Source organism: Cantharellus anzutake, assembly GCF_015039405.1.
Source record: "Cantharellus anzutake strain C23 chromosome Unknown EI90scaffold_8, whole genome shotgun sequence".
NCBI classification, from domain to species: Eukaryota; Fungi; Basidiomycota; class Agaricomycetes; order Cantharellales; family Hydnaceae; genus Cantharellus; species Cantharellus anzutake.
This window is the reverse complement of record NW_024066958.1, coordinates 329,747-348,501: the sequence shown is the minus strand read 5'-3', so window position 1 is coordinate 348,501 and position 18,755 is coordinate 329,747. Positions and strand designations below refer to the sequence as shown.

Here is an 18,755-nt window from a genome sequence, read left to right as displayed (position 1 = left end):
TTGAAGCAGGACGACATGTCAGGCCTCCGACGTCCTCCGCCACTGGGCGGTCGAAAGTCAGAACAGAATCTCATGAGACTCAGCCATAGAAAACCCTAGATTGGATTTAGGGATGGAGAGTCACGGCACCGAGTCCTCAATCTATTGTACCATTGAACTCATTCTCGTTCAAGCCGAGTCTCGGAAGGGAAGACAAGAGGTGATGTGATTTGGGTATGACTTGCAGGCTGTAAACACGATGGGTTAGCACGTCGCTATTTAAGTATGTTCACACATACATGATGAGTAATTCAAATGCATGAAATCGGAGCTTCAGTTAGGGGCTCCTCTGTTGATTTACTTTGCGAGTCCAACTCTGTTCCGGGATGGGGGAGATTAAAGCGCATCTCATCGTTTTGTAGCGTGTGCGTTCATAGGGTAAAGGAGAGGCCATGCATGTATGGCGATCAATGCAGCGATCACCAGTATATCTTATCGCGCGCACGTTCATTTCTTCCTATTCCCCTCTCCCCACAATCCAAATTCGATGATATGTAATCTGTAATTGGGGTGCCAAATTACAGTAATACTCATGAGTGAGTCGAAGAGAGTTCACATGCATAAGGCTTGACTTAACACCGTATTCCGTTGTTCAGGTGCGCACACAAGGCGGAGTATCGCGGAGCTCCAGCGCACTAATCTCCCAGTGATGGCTTGAAGGATGGGACGGAACCCACTGAGAAGTTTACCACGTCACGATAAAAACATGAGCGACCACGAGTGAAGCGGAACAATTGGAAGATCGTCGGCACAAGTCCCATACAAAGTTCTCCGAGTATATGTTTCCAAAAGACACCTCATTTCCGGCTGGAATTCGATGTGACAAGGCGGTGAGTGGACAGGAATATATATGGAATGACCGCTAGGTATCCGGCTCCGACGAAGAACAGAGAAGAAGAGACCTTGGGATGACGAGGCACGTACGTATGCATGATTCCGGGATGTTGAAGGCGCTCCAAGACGGCGCTCCCAGTCCGTGAAGATCCGATAAACAACACCTCTATCCCATTGATTTTTGGCAACAATAAGAATATCAGTGAGGTCCGTCCCTGGCGGAGAGGTGCTAACCAGCCTACTCTTACGGTTGAATGAATGCATGCATCATAAGCATGTGTTTGAATGAAGCGGTTTCAGTAGTTAGAGAAGCAGATGGAAAAGCGGAGAGATTCTAAGAAGTTATTACACTACTGCAAGGGTGTGTCCACACGTCATCCAAGGGTTACGAGAATGCATCCCCCGAGGACATCAGATGATGTGAGACTAAAGTTACAACAGGCCCAAGGAGGTGCATGCAGGCCAAATAAATTAAAAACGTCAGCGGTAAATACATTGATATCGCGCGGAGTTCAAGTGGCCGAGCATCGAGGATTATGGATCGGGTTAGGACCAGAAGGCACGCAGGCGAACCAAAATCGTCACATTGGCTTCCAGTGGCCCAACAACTGTGGCTTTCCCATCGCTAGCTGCAGGCATTTGCTACATTTCGAAGCCGGGCTAGCCCATTTCTCTCGTCCGGTGGGTTCGTGGCAGTTGCGGTCAATCGGAACGGCAAGCCGGGAATCTAAGTGACGCCCGGACTTGCTGTGTATCTACCTGCAGCCACGGGAAGAAAACGAAGCAAGGGTGACGAGCTTGATACTGGCCAAGAAGGGGTTAAAAGATATTACCAAGGGGGCTTGCTTGGCCTCGAAAGGAGAACAATCGTTTCTATCAGCGTGAGAATTTGCCAATGCGGGCAAATGACTCGCCAAGCTTAATAACCCTCTACGGGCATTTGTAAGCACGAACAAAAAAATTACAATGTGACAAGAACCCTTACATAGGGTTTATTTGGAGAGAGAAAGACGTCGAACGTGTTAGAAGGAAGATTCCACAATTCTAGCGTGAACTGCTTCGGGGTATAGTGGTACCACATCATCAAGACTGCCAGGCCAGGATATATAAATGAAATAAAAGCTGATCATGAATCACGGAAAAGTGCGTACAAAAAGCTACCCACAATCTCATGTATAATTGCATGCAGAAAATCAGCATATCGTAGCGTGACGATGGGAGTTATCTCAGACGAAATGTGTTCGATACCCGGTATTCAAAGTAAGTAGAGGTTGACTTGAGACGGAGACGTGGAACAGCTAGAACCAACAACCCGTGTTTTGGATCGTACGCTTATGCAGCTTCCGCGACTCTGGTGTTTAGGAAGAGGCGTTTAGAAAGACTTTGGAAGGATCCTTGAGCGGCTTAAAAGTTATGTTGCATAAGCCGGCGGTGGTTGAGATGGATCGCCGTATCTCACGTGATTGTGCTGGGCACTGCAAGGCCGCCGCCTCATTTCATCTCTCTTCATTCCCGTTGTCTCCTCTCGTAATTACAAGACAAATGGAGCCCTGACGCATTACCTTTTGGTCACTTGGATCAGGTTTCTCTTCACAAACGTACCCCTTGGGATGCTTCGTAATGGAATTTCACCTCTGCGCTGATTGAGTGGATAACTCTAGATCGTCCGCTAGCTGAATCATCATGTTGGTAATGGGATTTAGGCTAGAGAATCAAGTTTGAATTGCTTTCCTCCTTGAACCCGTGGTTCCGCTTTGGAATGAATTATCACCTTGGCACAATTTCACACTAGGCTCAAATGTGAGAGTTTGCTCTAAGCTTACATCCTTACTCTGCGGCTCGGTCACTCAATCCCTCCCCTTTTCAACATATGTCATCCACCCTTGTCCTAATACGATTGAATGTTATCACCTCATCAGCTGCCCAGTTCATCTTATAAACCATTCCCTCTCGGACCTTCCTAATGCCCTCTCTCCTCAGCATTGCACACCTGCCGTCTCCCACCCTCCCTTCCGCGCCACGTTCCCCTAACACCTAGCACTCCCGCCGTATAACAATCCCCGACCATGGTGTGGGACATTGTTCGCGACTCAACGTTCGGTTTCATCGTCAACAGGTACTCTAACGGCAAGTACTTCCCCTATGAGGATCAGAAGCCAGGTTTCGTCGTCCCTGAACGCTTCCTCCTACCCTCAAACTCCCCTGACTCCGGCTCGCCTTCAACGCGTGTCGGCACGCCACCTCCCCTCGAGAAGAAAAAATCAGGTGGCGAGTCAGAGAATTTAACTCCAAATCCTGATCCTGAGCGAGGCTCCGTCCAAGTCGAGCCCCAGCCGCCTGCCGATGACCCTTACACCGTTGATTGGTGGGGTCCTGACGACCAGGAGAATCCGCGCAACTGGTCATTCAAAAAACGGCTGTTCATCATGTTGACTATCGATATGTTGACTTTCTCGGTGTACATGGGTGGTGGTATCTTTGCTTCGGCCGTTCCTGGTTTGATGAAGTCGTGGCATATTGGGTACACACCCGCTATCCTTGGATTATCAATTTATATCATCGCATACGGTATTGGTCCATTAGTACGTGTTCCTCTGCGCTTCAGATCCTTTGGCCCTAGTTAACCTCCCTCGCTTGTTTGAAATAGTTCCTCTCCCCTCTGCAAGAACTCCCCGTTCTCGGTCGTAACCCGGTATATCTTTTTGGCATTGTTGTCTACACACTCCTCCAGGTTCCCACCGCCCTTTGCGACACACTCGGCGCCATGACTGTCCTTCGCTTTCTTGCAGGCTTCGTTGGTTCCCCTGCCCTCGCTACCGGTGGTGCAACCACCGCAGACATTTTCGCTCCCCAATACGTTCCTTTCACCATTGCCGCTTGGGCCATGTCCGCTGTTGCAGGTCCTGTAGTCGGCCCCATCATTGGTGGTTTCGCTGCAATGGACGAGAGTTGGCGTTGGCCCTTCTGGGAACTGGCGTGGGTGGGTGGGTTCACGTCGATCTTCATGTTTTTCCTCCTTCCCGAAACTCTCGCCGATACGATTTTATTGAGGAGAGCGAGACGATTGAGGAGGTTGACTGGAAACCGACACTTGAGAAGTGCTCGGAATTGAAACAGGCGGCATGACTCCTGTGCTATTGCCAAGGAGTATTTGTGGAGACCTATACAACTGTTGGCAGAACCAGCGGTGATTTTCCTTAACACTTACGTTGGTTTTACATATGCTATCTTCTACCGTACGCGCTTTTTTCTTTTCTTTTCGTGTTCAGTCTTTAACCTCAAATTCTCCTTTTTTTCAGTTTGGTTCGAGGCATTCCCGATCGTCTTCAGCGAGATCCATGGATTCAACCTCGGAGTCAGCGGTCTGCCGTTCATAGGGATTTTCGTTGGAGTTTTCATCGCGTTCTTAATATATGCTGCATACCTTCAATGGTACCTTAATCCAAATGGCTTCGTCAAGGTTATCTTCACCCGGAGGAGCGGCTCTATATTGCCGTGGTCGCAGGGTGTATCATCCCTGCAGCGCTGTTGTTCTTCGGATGGACGAGTCGGAAGAGTGTTCATTGGATCGTACCAACCATTGCGGCGGGGCTCTACATGCCTGGGATCTATTGGGTTTTCCAGAGCAGTCTTGTTTACCTCCCGAGCTCGTACCCTATGTACGCCGCTAGTATCCTAGCCGGGAACTGCTTCTTCCGATCTATCATAGCAGGCGCCTTCCCGTAAGTCCCTTTCTATCTAGCTTGTTTTGAGTTGAGCAGGGATTGAATTACGTTTTATACTTTTTTCGATAGGCTGTTCGGTCGTCAAATGTTCAAGAATCTCGGGGTGGGCGATGGGTGCACACTTCTGGCAGCCATTGCCGCTGCTATGATACCGTGTACGGTTGCGCTCATTTATTTCGGCCCCGCACTCCGCGCAAGAAGTAAATATTCGGTGGCCTGAGCATACATATGTATGCAGTATCACCATCCACTTGGGAACGCGCATACCATTTGACCATTCGCATAATATTCGTTGGGGTCCAAAACCCGTCTTGCATTTCGTCATCCTTGCTTCGCTTTCTTCCACCTCTTCCCCCCCCCCTTCGGCATTCCGTCTTTCCCTTTCATGGTTTACTCGTCCACGAATTTCACCTGCTTGTAATGCTCGTTCACGTTCATATGATCCAACGGAAGTTGATAATGATATTCAAGAGTTCATATTGAGGGTTTAGAAATCAGGAGCGAAAAAAAAAAAGTTTTGGAGCCGAGTATGAGGTGTAAGATATGAAAGATGAAGCTTGCATGGATGTATGAATGTGAGAGATACTGATGCCCACAGAAGGATAGAGGGGGACATCAGCATCATTGGGCCAAGTCATAGTTTGTTCATGATCGTCGGTGGATGCTGCCGACCGGACTGTACGTGCAATAATAATATTACACACATAATGTTGACTCGCTCGTTTTAGTTCCAATCGGAACTCGGTAACCTGATGGACATCCGGTGCCCCCCGCCGGGTATATCGCATCTCACGACAGGGGGTTGTTGCAAGTACTTGCAGGCAAGACAGCCCCGGGAAAGCCGATTCTGCGAAACAAAAAAAAAAAAAAAAAAGAACTGGTTTCTTAGATGTGTAAGAGAATGTATTTGAATAATCGCGGTGGGAATCGGGTACGAAGCATCAACGACCGCCGGAGCGAGAGACACGGGATCGGAATCAATGGATTTAGGCATACGGTATAGCAATGGTATAGTAAAGCCACCAGCCACGTATTGCCTTTACTATAACTTGTGGATCATCATATCATACCGGGCTTACGACATGGATATCAGTGAGTTGCAATGTATGGGCGCCATGAGGTTCATGGATGAGCGGCTAAAGCAAGTAATCCTATATACCTCCAGCACAGAGAATTATAAAATCATGCAATGGGCATCCATGACCGAACTAGTTGTGAATATTTTAATTACACTTAAGCAGCCTAACGAAGTTGAGCTTAAATAAGTGTACAAGTTTCCCAGACTTTCGTCATCATTAACTAATTTTTATTTATCTTGTCCGCGGAGTTCCTTAGAGTGATTGAGAGTCAAAGAAAGGACGGAGGAAAATTTTCACAACAAAGCGGGAGGCCAAAGGTATAACTGTGACTAAACTTGTGCCCCAATTTTCCCACGCCCAAATCAAGGGCGTTGGCCATTGCTCCTTGTGACACATAATTCAATCGGTGTTACTCTCGCGAAGTTCCGAAACACACAGATTTGGCAAATAAAAAATAAAAAATAAATTCAACACCTCATTGAACTGGATTTGCGGGGTTGCAATGCGCATCAACAAGCGCAGGTAAAGAAAACACCAACTGCTCTCTCAAAATGCTCAAGTCAAATGCAGCATTTTGAATTATCTGATAGTGGGGGTCCGCAGGACTCCAGCCTCTATGGACGTCATCCGAAAATAAGTAGGCCTGACCCATTCTGGGATGTTCAGCATGTATAAACCGACGACCCCTTGTCCGCATGTAAGGCAGGATTCCAGCCTCTGTTATGACTTTGTAATATTACATAGAGTCCGCACAGTGCCACACCGAGGGGTTCAAGCATCATTGTCTCCGCTCTTGGACGTTTATCGATCGTGACGTTATTGTGTCTACAACTGTATCTCCTCCCTTGCCCATGACTGCGGGCATTTCATAGTTGATTTTGTTCCAGAGGCTTTCTATTGAGAACATGGTTTGGAAGCAAAAGATCCCAATTAGTTAGTGTGTCAGGATTGGGTTGCACTTCTTGTCGTACCATCGAATTTTTTAATATTGTGTTATCAGTTGCACTTTCGGGCTTACGCCACCGCTTGGGGCAACTCTTTCCCTAAACTGGGTGGCAAAGTATACCAAGAAACACAACGTCAGCAGTTGAGTAAAACTCTCCTGCAGCATTTCGAGACCATGACAGTTCTCTCGTAAGCCAGACTAGACTCGGTGTCATGGGGGTCTTGTGCGGCCCTATTGTTACACTCTGTGATGGTCCAGCGGTGTCATGAATCTACGAGAAGAATGTACCTGCCAATTCGGCCTTGGGAACACCGCAACATTTCTATTCACCACGATGCCGTTCTTGTTGCCATTTTGAGGAGGGACCTCAAAGTATTTTATGGCTGGCGGAAAAAAAAAAGGGACAACATCCGTGCCCCTATTCGCAGCGGTTTTGACCAAGTTTTTCAAGGATGTCATTTGCGAAATCAGATCACAATGATTCTCACAAGAACTCCAAATGTTGGGATCCTAGCCCCCCCCTGACCGTGTTCTCTGCCTCGAACACTAGTCGCTTCACTTCTTCTCCTGAGCCCCTCATGCGAAAAATTGGTACGAACCAGGTCGATTGTGCCTACTATTGTAATTACTTCCACCTGAACGTAGAATTTTGTATCCGGGTTGCGGAGTTCCTGCTGGAGGGTGGGATGAGATTTGTTCCAGTGTTTCAGAGCGAACTGCCTGGATACGTTGATATTTCGGGACACTCGGTGAGTGTCATGGACTTCGAAATGTGAAAATCTCCAGAACGGAACCATTCATGTACATCAATCCAGGGGGGGGGACCCTAATAGCGAGGCATAGTGCTCATTCCTGATAGCGGACAGGTGGGGTGCCAGTCATCAAGCCGGCGCTCTGAATCCAACGAGCATCTTGTCACTCCTCTTCCGGCCTCTGTGTTGCGTGAGATCAAAGGGAACTGGAGTGGAAGATAACACAACTGCGTCTTCCCAGTTGCGGGCCGGAATAGGCAGGTCACTACCCTCTGCACGTTAGTTTAATATCCCATTAAGGCACGCACGGCTCATGGGCTCTGTGTCTTTGTGGAGTCGAGGGAGCTACGATATCTTCCTGAGTCAGAAGTTGCAGCTGTGAGTCAAAATCGATTCATCGATTGGACTTGTGATACAAGTGCGCCACCCGAACCTGCTTGCTCAACACGACGTCCCTTGCATTATCACTGTGCATCGCCGACGCTTATGTATGTTCATGATGTAATCATGTCACAAAGTTCTCCTTATGCCTTCCGCTTCTTGTATCCTGCCACCTCAGTCGACTTTTTTTTTACTTTCTATTATTGTTCCGCGTTTGTTCTGAGCTTCATGTGCATTTGTCCTTGCTGCCCATGTGCGGCTCACACCGTTGAGCCATGCCAAATGTCATGCGACTGCTAGCCTTAGTTGGCTATGCCCACTGTCTATCAATCATCGCGAATAGTGGACACGGCGGGTCAAGGCCAGCGGGGAAATATCGTCACTTGCGCAGGCCAACGATGCGAGCCGTACACAGAAATCGGGTAAGGAATACGACAAGGAAACATCAAGGAAGATGGCGAAGGGGAAGAGGTGGGAAAAACGAAAAGTGCGAGGCGAGAACAGAGGATTGCGAAAAGGCTGTGAGGTGCGCAAGGCTTACAACAGCACGGCGGCAAGGAATGCGAGTAAATTAGCAAAGGCCAGGGAACCTGGGCAGCGCGCGTAAGTGACGAGCCCTGTCGCGCTAGGGAGTGACTTACCAATCAAGCGACGTCTCTATGGGGGAAACAAATCCTTCTGAGGCTGCAGTTTGGGGAGAAACTCTGCCATCAATGCATGACAGTCCGGAGTCTCGAGAAAAATATGATAATGGGCAAGTCAGGTAGTGAGCTTTGATCGGGCTCTTTGTCATGGCATGTTTATTTCGAAGCTTACGATTGACAACAAACGGATTCTTGCAATCTTCGTTCATCAGTAGGCTTCCATACATCCTCAGCGTAGTTTAAAACTTGAAGACTAATCGTGAACAAACATCTCGACACAAACACCACCTTGGAGTCCTCGATACAAAAGATGTCGGCAAAGCGACGGCATGACGGAGACGAAGGAGACTCAGAGCATGCTTCCCCTCCTCGACGCCAACATAAGTCCCAGCAGCGCGCAATCGGTACTGATCGTTCACCCGAGGAGGACCTTCAGACCTCAGTCAGCATCTCATTTTCTTCCTTCGGTTCTGAATGGTTTTCAAGAGGCTCTAATGCATTGAAAGACATCGTCATCTTGTGAGTGTATCTTACTTGTGTCGCTGATTGTCGATTGTTGATTCTGGACGATTGTTTTAAGCGGTGACTCTTACAGTTCAGATAATTTGACTTGGGTAAGCCGCCAATTTTTGTCATCCATTAGATTGGCCCGCCCAACAGCAGAGCAAGGTTGGAAGCTTGGGGGATGCACTTGGCCTTAGCACTGAACACGTACACAATTTCGCTGTACCAGGTGCCACGGCAGAAAACGGTCTCATCTCTCAAATTAAGCGGTATCTCGCAAATGATGATCAGCCTGAGGATGAGGATGAAGATCTTCACCCAGTGGATGGCTCTATCGATGCCAACGAGCAATATTTGGAGCCTAATGAGACACTGTACAGTATGTGGAATCGAATTGACAGCATGCGTTTGCAGACGCGTTTTCTTTGGGTCTGACGAATGTGTTTTACGGTTTCAGTTATCTGGATCGGGATTAACGACTGCGGGTATTTTTCATGGAAGTTTATGTTAGTTCTGCTCTCATTAAGCCCCCCGCCAGCAACGGTGCGAACGATTCTGAAGCAGTGGAGGAAATACTCGAGGAACAAGTCTTTGATGAAGCGGTACACAATCTTTACGTGAAGGCTGGAGCCCGTAACTTCGTTTTTATGGATGTGCCTCCCCTCGATCGCTGTCCTGCTGGTCAGTTCTAGCTTTCCTCCTAGCGGAGCTCCTCCAATCCACTGCTTACTTTATCGGATGCAAAAGTTCATGGAAAACATCCACACGACCTGACAGACCGTGTCGAAGCATGGAACTGCGGATTAATGACTCAGATTAAATCTTTTATGAGCCCTCGGAACAGGCAGCAGACAACTTCCGTCATTTTATATTCCATGTGGCAAACAGTCACTGATATTCTGGATAGTTTCACTGGGGACCCTTGGTCGGATGATTTGCATCTAAATGCTGAGACTCATGATATCGTGGCAGATAGGGTTGCCGAGGCATTGAGGAGCTGCTTATCTTAGTCCACCAACAAGGGCGTGGATATTGTAACCAGATAATGGTCATCATTTCACTATTCTAATAGCCTTGGGCTTTATGGCCACGCATGGCATGTACTGTCATGTTGGTTCCACCTTGAATTGCCTCAGGTATGATACCCCATCTCCTGCTATCCGCCGCGGTGTACGATACGCTCGATTGGGATTTAGGATGGGCCACTCAATTAAATTGACCATCTTCCGGTTTTTGATTTCCGGCGTGTAGAGTTTTCCCGTAAACGGCGAGCTCTGCTGCTCGAATTGTTCTCTCCCTTACCATGGTCGATGAAAGGTCAACAAGGATCGATTCATCCTCATCCTTTATGGGTTTTCCACAGCATTGACTCTGAAAGAATCTGCTCGTAGCGTTGTAGAATCTGGCGGGTTTGCCTTCAGTTCCACCGATGTGAACTATCCACTAGCAACGTAACTGCATGGCGAGTAAGAGTTTGAATCTCACCCCGACTGTACAAGTGAGAATTTGAGGAAGGGAGCGAAGGCACGTTGAGAAGATTCCTATCGGGTATAGTGCGTGCGTAGCTTTTCGACCTCGTCCAGAAGATGAGAATCTGTCTCAGAGTGGATTGCAGCACTGATCAATTAACTGAGCCACATTACTCCTTGTCAGAGTCCCTCCCTTTCTCCCGCCTCCGACCGCAATTCCTACCGGTTAACACCAATATCGTACTATGTATTATTGAAATTCTTGGGATCGTAGCGTACGTTGAGGCCAACTCACATTTGTTGATGTTGAGTCTTGCGACGGTCATGATCCACTCTTGTTTCCTTTCTTGGAACACTCGCTGCTAAAGTCAGTGCGCATTCATAGCGCCTGACTAACTGTGAAACATGATTTTTTTGGACCTTATAACTTTTCCTCAGTCCACGTACTACGGGACTGAGGTGAGTCTAAGACTTCCCCTTCATTTATGTGCTACACAATGTGTATCTCACTCTTGTACTCCAGCGACCATATCGCTAGTCCCCACACCCGTCTTATATGTATTTGCATGCCTTGCCCCTTCACGCTCATCTCAGTCCTCCAGGTAGGACGGGCTTTCTTCATGTTGTGATCACTGTACTAGATAGTCGACACCAATCCTCGTTGTCATTTTCATGCAAGTCTGCCAACATGTCCGGGGTCACGGTCGCGCGGGCCAAACTCTGCTTTGTTGGCTCTGGACTTTCTCCCGAATCGTTACCTGACTCATTGTCTTCTGGCAGTTCGAGAGTCCCTTATCCGCTTGGCACTCTAAGATCGACCCTTCAGTTGTTGTTGTGATTTTACACAAAGTACTGTACTGGCACGACCAACAACCGGTAACGCGTAACGCTGGCCCGCCGGTCCGGTTCAAATGTAAAATTGTGACACGTAACGCGAGGCAGCCGGTCGGCCGTCCAGCGTAACGCAGATTCACGGACTTTGTGGTGGCTGTGCTGATGTAATTCAATTTTCCTTTTTTGTATTGTATATACATTCAAAAATGTGAATAGCAAAATTCGGCCAACTCCGAAGCCATCATGAACATGTGTTTGAAATTTTTTTCATTTACAGTAAATTTCATAACACGTTGCCAAATGTGTGCCAGTATAATATGCCTTCCAAGATGAATAAATTAGGCCAACCCCGCTACACCGCAGCTAAGGTAAGACCCGATCTTGTTAAAAAACAATCAAAAAACCAACCTGTATCATGTGTGAATCTGGTCGGGTGTAACGCATAACGCAGGGTTGCCGGTTGGTGGTTTTCCGAAACTTTTTCCCACGCCTCCACGTGACCCGGTTGTTGGTCGTGCCAGTACAGTATGTGTCTGTGCCCATTACCCTGCGGCCTCGTGATGGCGTGGCGGTGCGGCTGGCTGGCGTCATATTTTGCGTTCGTGACGAGTAATAGGTGCGGTGAACTGCGTTTGTTTCAAGCTAGCAACCCAACATGTGTGCAATGACATTTATCTGGATTAAAGTGGCAAATATCCCCATGGATGAGGCTCGTCGTATTCCGGCTCAACGGGGTCAGTTGCTTCATGACATCAAGAAATCAGTGCTTCAGGATCTGAGGATATCAAACAACCAGAACTTCATTGTAATCATCCACTTCTGGAAGGTTAATCATTGGTTCATCTTTTTTGCTGCCACTGATGGGCAACTTGCAGCTTAAGAGACCTTTGATGCTAACAGAAAAGGTACCGCTGCATAGGGATCTCAGCGAAATAGCGGACAGTTTATCGCCTGCCGATCATGTGGATCCCTTCCTGCTCCCGAAGCAGCAGCTGTCCCTCGTAGCACAGTATGAACTAATCTATCCAAGTGGGGGAGTGACAGGGAGCGGGGATGACGATATCATAGCGCATCTCACATGGGGTGGGTGATTACTCCTGAATCAACCCCGAAAGGTTACTGATTCTATGAGAGGAAGATTACAAGAATCTACTTCATTTGGGTCCCCAAGTGCCGTCACCCTCTGAGCTCGCCGGGTCAAACCATTATATGGATTACCAGGGGAACAGTTCCCCAATTTGGGACTGCCGATATGCTGCTGAGAATTGCAAGCTCACGGTTGCTATCCCTATCACCCTGCTTTTGCATTTTTTTCCAGCAAAGCTTTTGACCCTGGGTTCGAGGTGCCGTCCGACTTGGAATCGCAGACCTACAATCTGCTGGTGAAATCCGCTGCCATATTCCGCAGTGAGGAGGATCGTCGGCTACGAATTAACCCAGTCCTTGGGAAAATCATTGGCCGTATCTTGCTTTCTGATGGTTCCACAGAACCCGACGGTGCTGTAATGGGCTCCCACCCAGGTCCCGCAAGCTATATCCTTGTTAATGAAGAGAAGAAAGAAATCGGGGATGGAAGCTCTGACCCTTCAACTCAGGCTGCATTTTCATTTTTACGTCGGTACCAACAGCAAAATGCCAGTTCTCTTTTGCTTGTCTTGCTGCCTGATCACTCATGCTTGATATTTTACAGGCACAGGATATTACGCAGCGGTGCTGCTGTCCAACTTTCCTTGTCGTCCAGGCTGGACCATGGCTTCCTATTCTGGGCGGTGTCCTTACATCCCAATGCATTGTCCAGCGGCTGACGGACTTCCTTTGGCTCCCTTTTCATTCATCCCTCGATGAATACCAGTGCACTCGGATTGCGCGTGTTCTCTACGCTCTTAGAGAGTCACTTTCACAACTGGATGATTGGTACAAAACCATTGATCGGCTTTCTCCAATGGAGACTGGAGTGCCACATCCTAGGTTCTTCCCTTCTCCAGGACTCTTCAGGCAAGATGGAAATCTTGTCAAGTTTACCTATGAAAAACCTTTTGATCATGACCCATCTTGCCAAACGTACCTTGCTACCATCAACAACTCAACCAAAGTTGTAGTCAAATTTGTCACTGGTTATGGTGCTGATGTGCATCGTGCGATGGAGATAGAGAGATTCGCACCGAAATTGTTGTATTGTGGACCAGTCAACGTCGTTCCTACAATGCCATGTTACGGCAAGCTCAAAATGGTCGTTATGGACTATGTAGCTGGCAACACGCTCGCCAATGCGTTGGAGTCAGGGCGTGTGGCCTCGATAGAAGGACTTGGCGCACTCCGAAACATCATCAAGTCGCTTCATGCGAAAAACTTTGTCTACAGAGATCTTCGGCCGCCGAACATAATGATTATGACGGAGGGGAAGGTACAGCTCATCGATTTTGACTGGGCCGGAAAGAACGGCGAAGCCCGATACCCAGTATCGATCTCGACTTGTATTGAGTGGCCCCATGGGGTTTCTGGAGGGGGGTACATTCAACCAGAGCATGATCGTGCGATGCTGGACTTGTTGCTTTAAGATTTGCAGGTGATGGGCTCGGTCTGTAGTTGATATGAGGCGCATGAAAGTTTTGGGGAACACTGGGAGGTGTGATTTGTTGGAGAGCAAGCTTGAAGCCTGTATTTACATTCGTCTGCACCGATACCGTCTGCCGAGAGTTCACCGCCATTCTGACTACTAGGCCAGTTTTTTAGGATGGCTCTGAGGGGGGGGGCGCGCGTAGTGTTCTCTCGGTTTGGGGCTAGATCTTGAATCGGCAAAGGCCGATAGACGAGCTTAGAGAGCATGAACTTAGTGTCAGGGCACACCTGCCTGACCCGGCCCACCCGGCCCCACTTCACCCGGTACCCGCCACCCAGTCTTCCCCTACCTCCTCCCCCCTTCTTCTTTCTTTCTTTCTCCATTCCACTCTCTCTTTACTTATCTCACCTTCTCTTTATTTTCCCTTTATTCTACACGGACGACCTTTCCTTGTATCAATGTACCATTGACCCACCTGCAGCGCGCTCACGACACACCCAGCCCGGGCGCCTCGGGCGACCCCCGCTATGTCCAGCTCGCGCGCTCACAGCGGACGCCCTCGGATCCCCACGGGGACACCCGGTGACTACGGCTGTATGCGAGGATGACGTGGCACCCGTCATGTGACCTAAGCCGCATGTATATAAACATACCTGAAGTGGGAACCGAAGAAGTAGCCTTCTTCTCACCCTTTTCCACTTCAGGTAAGTAACATAGTATTCCCTTCTAATAATAATAACACCCTTTTCCACTTCAGTCTAAGTGGCCAGGACTGCCTCCTGAGCCGGCCCGCCAGTACGCACGCCCGCTCCACACCCCACGAGGCTCCTAGTGTCGGGCGTCTCACCCGGGCCTCCTCTACCCCGGATGCGTCCCTGACACTTAGCTAAAGAGATCACTGGATTTACACTAAAGAGGGGTGTAAATATAAGATCGGTCCTTGGGTTTATATATGGGTAACTCCATTATGTAAGCGGCCTCAGACTTGGTGATTCAATTCAGTTTCGGTACCGAGCTTGTCAACATGGCCGATGGTATAGGTGATCTAAAGTTCCGGGCCTGAATGCAGAGATGGGAAAAGAGCACACAGGAGCAATCCTTTAGAATGAAGGAGCAACGGGAAACAGTGAAACATGGTGAAATGCAGGGCCCGTTGTGTGTGTTTATCATCCAATTGATCCCATCAGACCCTTGTGTGGCTGTGCCCCCTTTCGCCGTAAGAGCCCGGCCAGTCCTATTCCACACGTCCTCTCTTCTTCCCCCCTCAATTGTAGCCACTAGATGTCGACCATGATTGCATCCTTGCATGTCGCCCAGTACTTACTCTCCATATGGGGGTGCAAATGTTGGCTACTGGGTCATCTATCTCCATATAATCAATCCAGACGAAAATGAGCCCAAAGATATTATTTACGGCTCTGCCACGATCTTTGAGCACCAAGTGATCAACGACGTGGACCCCAAGTCCTCCAGGCATCACTGAAAGTCGGTCTTCGTTTCTCATATCGAGAAGGAAGATGATATTGCTGCCACCAAAGAGATATTGTCCACGCAACCGGTTCGAAATAATATATCTCAGTGGAGCTATCAAGACTGGGTGATGGAAGCCTTGGAAGCTCTGGCCGATGAGTTTTTGTTGGATGAATACAGCTGGGTGGAGGCTAAGGAAATGAGTATAATTAAGGAAGCAGTGGGTTCATGTACATGTACCACTGTAATTCTGGTGCCATGGTTGATGAAGTGATCATTTTACAGAAGCTCCCCATGATTGGATCTGCAATTTCATTTCGTAACTTTTGAACAGCATGTACTGTATACAATTACATTGAGCTCTCGCACGATGATGATAACGACCAATCAAGCCTGTGCAACAATTAGGTACCGCTGCATCAGCAAATTCCCTCAGTTCAAATTTTACAAATCAGGCACTTTGGGTATATCCAAACTAGCAGGAGTGACTGGTTTCCTCGAAGTGATCAAACCACCTGATCCTGGAACTGAACTCAGCTGGGAACATATCTTTTGAAGGGGGTTCTCACCTCAGTTTTAATCAAACACTTTAGATGGAGCATTGGTAGCAAAGCTTAGTTTACATTCATACAACTGTAATGTACACGGAAGAATTAGAGACAATACCGCAACTTGCCAAGTTCAGAAGTTCATCTGGCAGAGTATTAGGGATAAATTTATATATGCACATGCAACAGAAATCAACATTCCACCTCTTCCTCCCAACCTGGATTCTTCATCAGTATAACAAATCCTTCTAAAACTGGCATGAACAATATATTGTTCGGTGCCAAGCTCCACTTGCTCAGTAGTACCCATCTGCACTGGTGTTTGATGTTTGATACCATTCATTAAGGAATCCAAGGTCTCCATATGCAGTCCAGTTTGCTGCTAATGCATGAATTTTCTCCGCAAAACGCTCAGGACCCCATGTTAATCTGAGCAGTGCGATATGTCTATTGTGATGTATCGGCTCTCAGTGCAAGTCCTGTCCTTATATACATCTAATGTCAGTTCTACGCCACTGAAGTGAAACGCGAGCAGTAGTCAAAGCATAAAAACAAAGGGCCAAAGCGACATAATGTTCACCGTCAATTGCCCCAAAAAGTGCCTCCTTCCCAAAGCTCTCAAAGCATGAATGTACGGTCCGGGACCGCCAGTGGCATCGGGCTGTAACTTCCAACACCCCATAGGTGGCTGGTAACACACAGGAACTATCAGTCCAAGTCTAGATCACCAGGAACAATAGAGAACGCAAAGGTAAAATAATGATCCACCACATACATCTTTTGGTAGGATAACGAGCACCATGTCGATGAAGGAGATGTAAGCCAGTGATCCCACAACCCTTTGGAGCATCTGGTGTAGTATCGTGTCCAAAATCCTCTGGAAGCACATAATACCACAGGCTAAAATGATGACCATCATTCAGACAGACTCCCCCACCCCACCCCAGTCATTCTAGAGGAAAAGGAGTACTCAGTTTCGAGAAGTGGCACATACCTCAAATTTCCTCTTTTTCCCCTTTGGAAGTGTACTAGGACCCACTAAGTTCAGAGCCCCACTCTGCACTGAATAACTAGGAGCAGTGGTGACAATCCCAGCCTTGACACCTGTGGCAAAGCTACCAGATACCCCACATCCATAGGGAAGTATGACAGAAAGTTGTTCATAGGTGAAGGAGGTGGGTAGATGTTGGAAGGGGGTTCCCCTGCGTAATGCCAGGACGTTAAGATCATTGATAGTGCCAATGTTGCTACTATGTGAAGTAGGCTCTGACATTGCAGGTCTTCTGAGAAAGAGAGCTGGGAAGAAGAATTGCAAATAGGCCAAGAAAGGAAGCCAGCCAAGTATGCAAGGACAAGGAATACTTTTTGCAGAGAAACTTTGAAGCCTGCTTGCCTGACATGCTAGAAGAGTGCTGCTCTCATTGTTGTTCTGTGAACTGGCATGATGGCATAAGCAAGTGCCATTGATAGGGTCCCAGAAGGCAGTATAGCAGTCCAAAGGCACTGAAAAAAATTGTCTGGAAGCAGATAAGTCGTAACACTCACATCTCGTTTGGGTTTTACCTGATACTGCTGGCTGGCTTGGATTTGGATTGGAAGGACTCGGCTGCATAGCAGGGCATCCATACTGATATAGAAGCCCACCCAGTTTGTCAGGACTCGGACCCACAAGCAAGAACAGGTGACATGTACACATGTGTAGGACAGGAAGAGTCTGGAAACCTGATATTGTTCTGGGTTTACCCACCTGACTCACGACATCAACAGCCTATGGTGAAACTAATCTGGCTGACTCGAGCAGTCACCGGAATGGATTGCAAGTCCTCATCAAGAGTAATCAGGAACCTCGGGAACATCGCAGTGACAAGGAAGTACAGCATCCAGTGTGACTTGTCAAGAATGACTGCAAATTTGACGATCTGACACTTCTCTTACTTGATAACATGAATAAGCACTCACAAGCTTTCACATTGGTGAAGGCCACAGAAGTCCAGCAACAGCCATTTGTGACATGATCTGTCGGTCTTGAAAGAAGGGGTTAATGCGATCGTGCCCTTGCCCATATGCACCAGCCCTTGCACCACCCTAACCATGAAGAGACAATCTGGTTCCATGTGATAGTAGCTAGCGGAGCATTAATGAATGTATTCATGACCCCAAAGACCAGGTGGCAAAGGCTCCTAGGACATGGTAGTTGATAGCAGTCAGTACTTTAGGGTCTCTTGAGGTTGAGTATCCAAGTAAGCGATATGTCCGCAAAAAGGCTCTGTAGAGGTGTGAGTATTGAGACTGAAGACATTGCGAAACCATTACCTTGTTCTCTGGCAGTGGCCATTTTTTTTTCCAGGTGGACATCTCTTGGAGCCCGGTCACCAGAGCCAAGGTATATTGGGTTGTGAACCGACACGGGTAGCCCCTGGACCATGGCAAGGTGGACATCCTTCCCAGGGGATGACGTACCTTTTTGAACCAGATCCAAATCTGTTTTTCAGCATGTCTTCGACAAGTTTCCTGGCACCACACAATGACAAATCTCTTGGAAAGTGTGTGGATCCAGTGGATGCTGCGGATGGAGTTCAAACCGGTAGAGTCGATGTGGAAAATCTCCAGGGAATTCTGGATAATGTGACAGAAGTTGACTGGAAGATAAGGTGGCCAACGTAAGTGGACATCTGAGAAACATTGATGAGAGTCGGAGTGAGGAAGTTAGGCAGACAAGAGAGTCGGGGCAAAGAAATGAGGAAGTTAGATGTGGAAAATCTCCTGGGAATTCTGGATGATGTGATGGAGGTTGACTGGAAGATATGTAATGAGTAGAGCAGCAAATTAAATTTGAGAGTTGGAGTGAAGAAATGACAAGTGGGATGTGGGGATGCGACTGAGGCTGACTGGAAGATAAGGTGGCCAGACATCTGGGAAACATTGATGAGAATCGGAGTGAGGAAGTTAGGCAGACGAGATGTAATAAGT

General features: G+C 48.0%; 7 protein-coding genes across 7 annotated transcripts; 5 read left to right on the top strand and 2 right to left on the bottom strand.

The window, feature by feature from the left end:
* Window positions 1–818: 818 nt before the first annotated feature.
* Window positions 819–1,758, top strand: EI90DRAFT_3013287 (uncharacterized protein; the record flags this gene model as incomplete). The annotated part of the gene is made up of 6 exons (XM_039056648.1): window positions 819–869; window positions 906–959; window positions 1,000–1,080; window positions 1,177–1,234; window positions 1,385–1,554; window positions 1,639–1,758. The coding sequence occupies 6 exons, from the start codon at window positions 819–821 to the stop codon at window positions 1,756–1,758; spliced, it is 534 nt and encodes a 177-aa protein (XP_038920177.1).
* A 985-nt stretch (window positions 1,759–2,743) lies between these two features.
* On the top strand, window positions 2,744–5,221 carry EI90DRAFT_3279542 (major facilitator superfamily domain-containing protein; the record flags this gene model as incomplete). Its single annotated transcript, XM_039066686.1, has 8 exons — window positions 2,744–2,776; window positions 2,912–2,942; window positions 3,139–3,455; window positions 3,521–3,945; window positions 3,991–4,109; window positions 4,173–4,327; window positions 4,351–4,595; window positions 4,668–5,221. The coding sequence occupies 8 exons, from the start codon at window positions 2,744–2,746 to the stop codon at window positions 4,816–4,818; spliced, it is 1,476 nt and encodes a 491-aa protein (XP_038920176.1). The 3' UTR covers window positions 4,819–5,221.
* Window positions 5,222–7,833: 2,612 nt separating this feature from the next.
* EI90DRAFT_3041026 (uncharacterized protein) lies at window positions 7,834–8,552 on the top strand (the record flags this gene model as incomplete). The annotated part of the gene is made up of 2 exons (XM_039059058.1): window positions 7,834–8,346; window positions 8,398–8,552. A coding segment is annotated over exon 1 (295 nt), but the record flags the coding sequence as incomplete, so codon positions are not given.
* EI90DRAFT_3286718 (uncharacterized protein) lies at window positions 8,426–10,103 on the top strand. Its single transcript, XM_039067023.1, has 7 exons — window positions 8,426–8,488; window positions 8,573–8,919; window positions 8,981–9,014; window positions 9,064–9,283; window positions 9,362–9,389; window positions 9,443–9,585; window positions 9,652–10,103. Exons 2-7 carry the CDS (start codon window positions 8,711–8,713, stop codon window positions 9,912–9,914), a joined length of 897 nt encoding a protein of 298 aa, XP_038920174.1. The 5' UTR covers window positions 8,426–8,488; window positions 8,573–8,710; the 3' UTR covers window positions 9,915–10,103.
* Window positions 10,104–12,879: 2,776 nt separating this feature from the next.
* EI90DRAFT_2909016 (uncharacterized protein) lies at window positions 12,880–13,764 on the top strand (the record flags this gene model as incomplete). Its single annotated transcript, XM_039054357.1, has 1 exon — window positions 12,880–13,764. The coding sequence occupies one exon, from the start codon at window positions 12,880–12,882 to the stop codon at window positions 13,762–13,764; it is 885 nt and encodes a 294-aa protein (XP_038920173.1).
* Window positions 13,765–16,081: 2,317 nt separating this feature from the next.
* Window positions 16,082–17,058, bottom strand: EI90DRAFT_3013282 (uncharacterized protein; the record flags this gene model as incomplete). The annotated part of the gene is made up of 4 exons (XM_039056647.1): window positions 16,082–16,214; window positions 16,421–16,473; window positions 16,561–16,662; window positions 16,780–17,058. The coding sequence occupies 4 exons, from the start codon at window positions 17,056–17,058 to the stop codon at window positions 16,082–16,084; spliced, it is 567 nt and encodes a 188-aa protein (XP_038920172.1).
* A 682-nt stretch (window positions 17,059–17,740) lies between these two features.
* EI90DRAFT_3250989 (uncharacterized protein) lies at window positions 17,741–17,914 on the bottom strand (the record flags this gene model as incomplete). Its single annotated transcript, XM_039066579.1, has 1 exon — window positions 17,741–17,914. A coding segment is annotated over one exon (174 nt), but the record flags the coding sequence as incomplete, so codon positions are not given.
* Window positions 17,915–18,755: the final 841 nt, after the last annotated feature.

Excerpts from the sequence above, each read along its gene's own strand:
- EI90DRAFT_3286718 (XM_039067023.1), top strand. The coding sequence starts at position 8,711 with ATGTCGGCAAAGCGACGGCATGACGGAGACGAAGGAGACTCAGAGCAT. Across the intron at positions 8,920-8,980 it reads TTGAAAGACATCGTCATCTT|CGGTGACTCTTACAGTTCAG; the intron begins GTGAGTGTATCT and ends GATTGTTTTAAG. Across the intron at positions 9,284-9,361 it reads GCCTAATGAGACACTGTACA|TTATCTGGATCGGGATTAAC; the intron begins GTATGTGGAATC and ends TTACGGTTTCAG.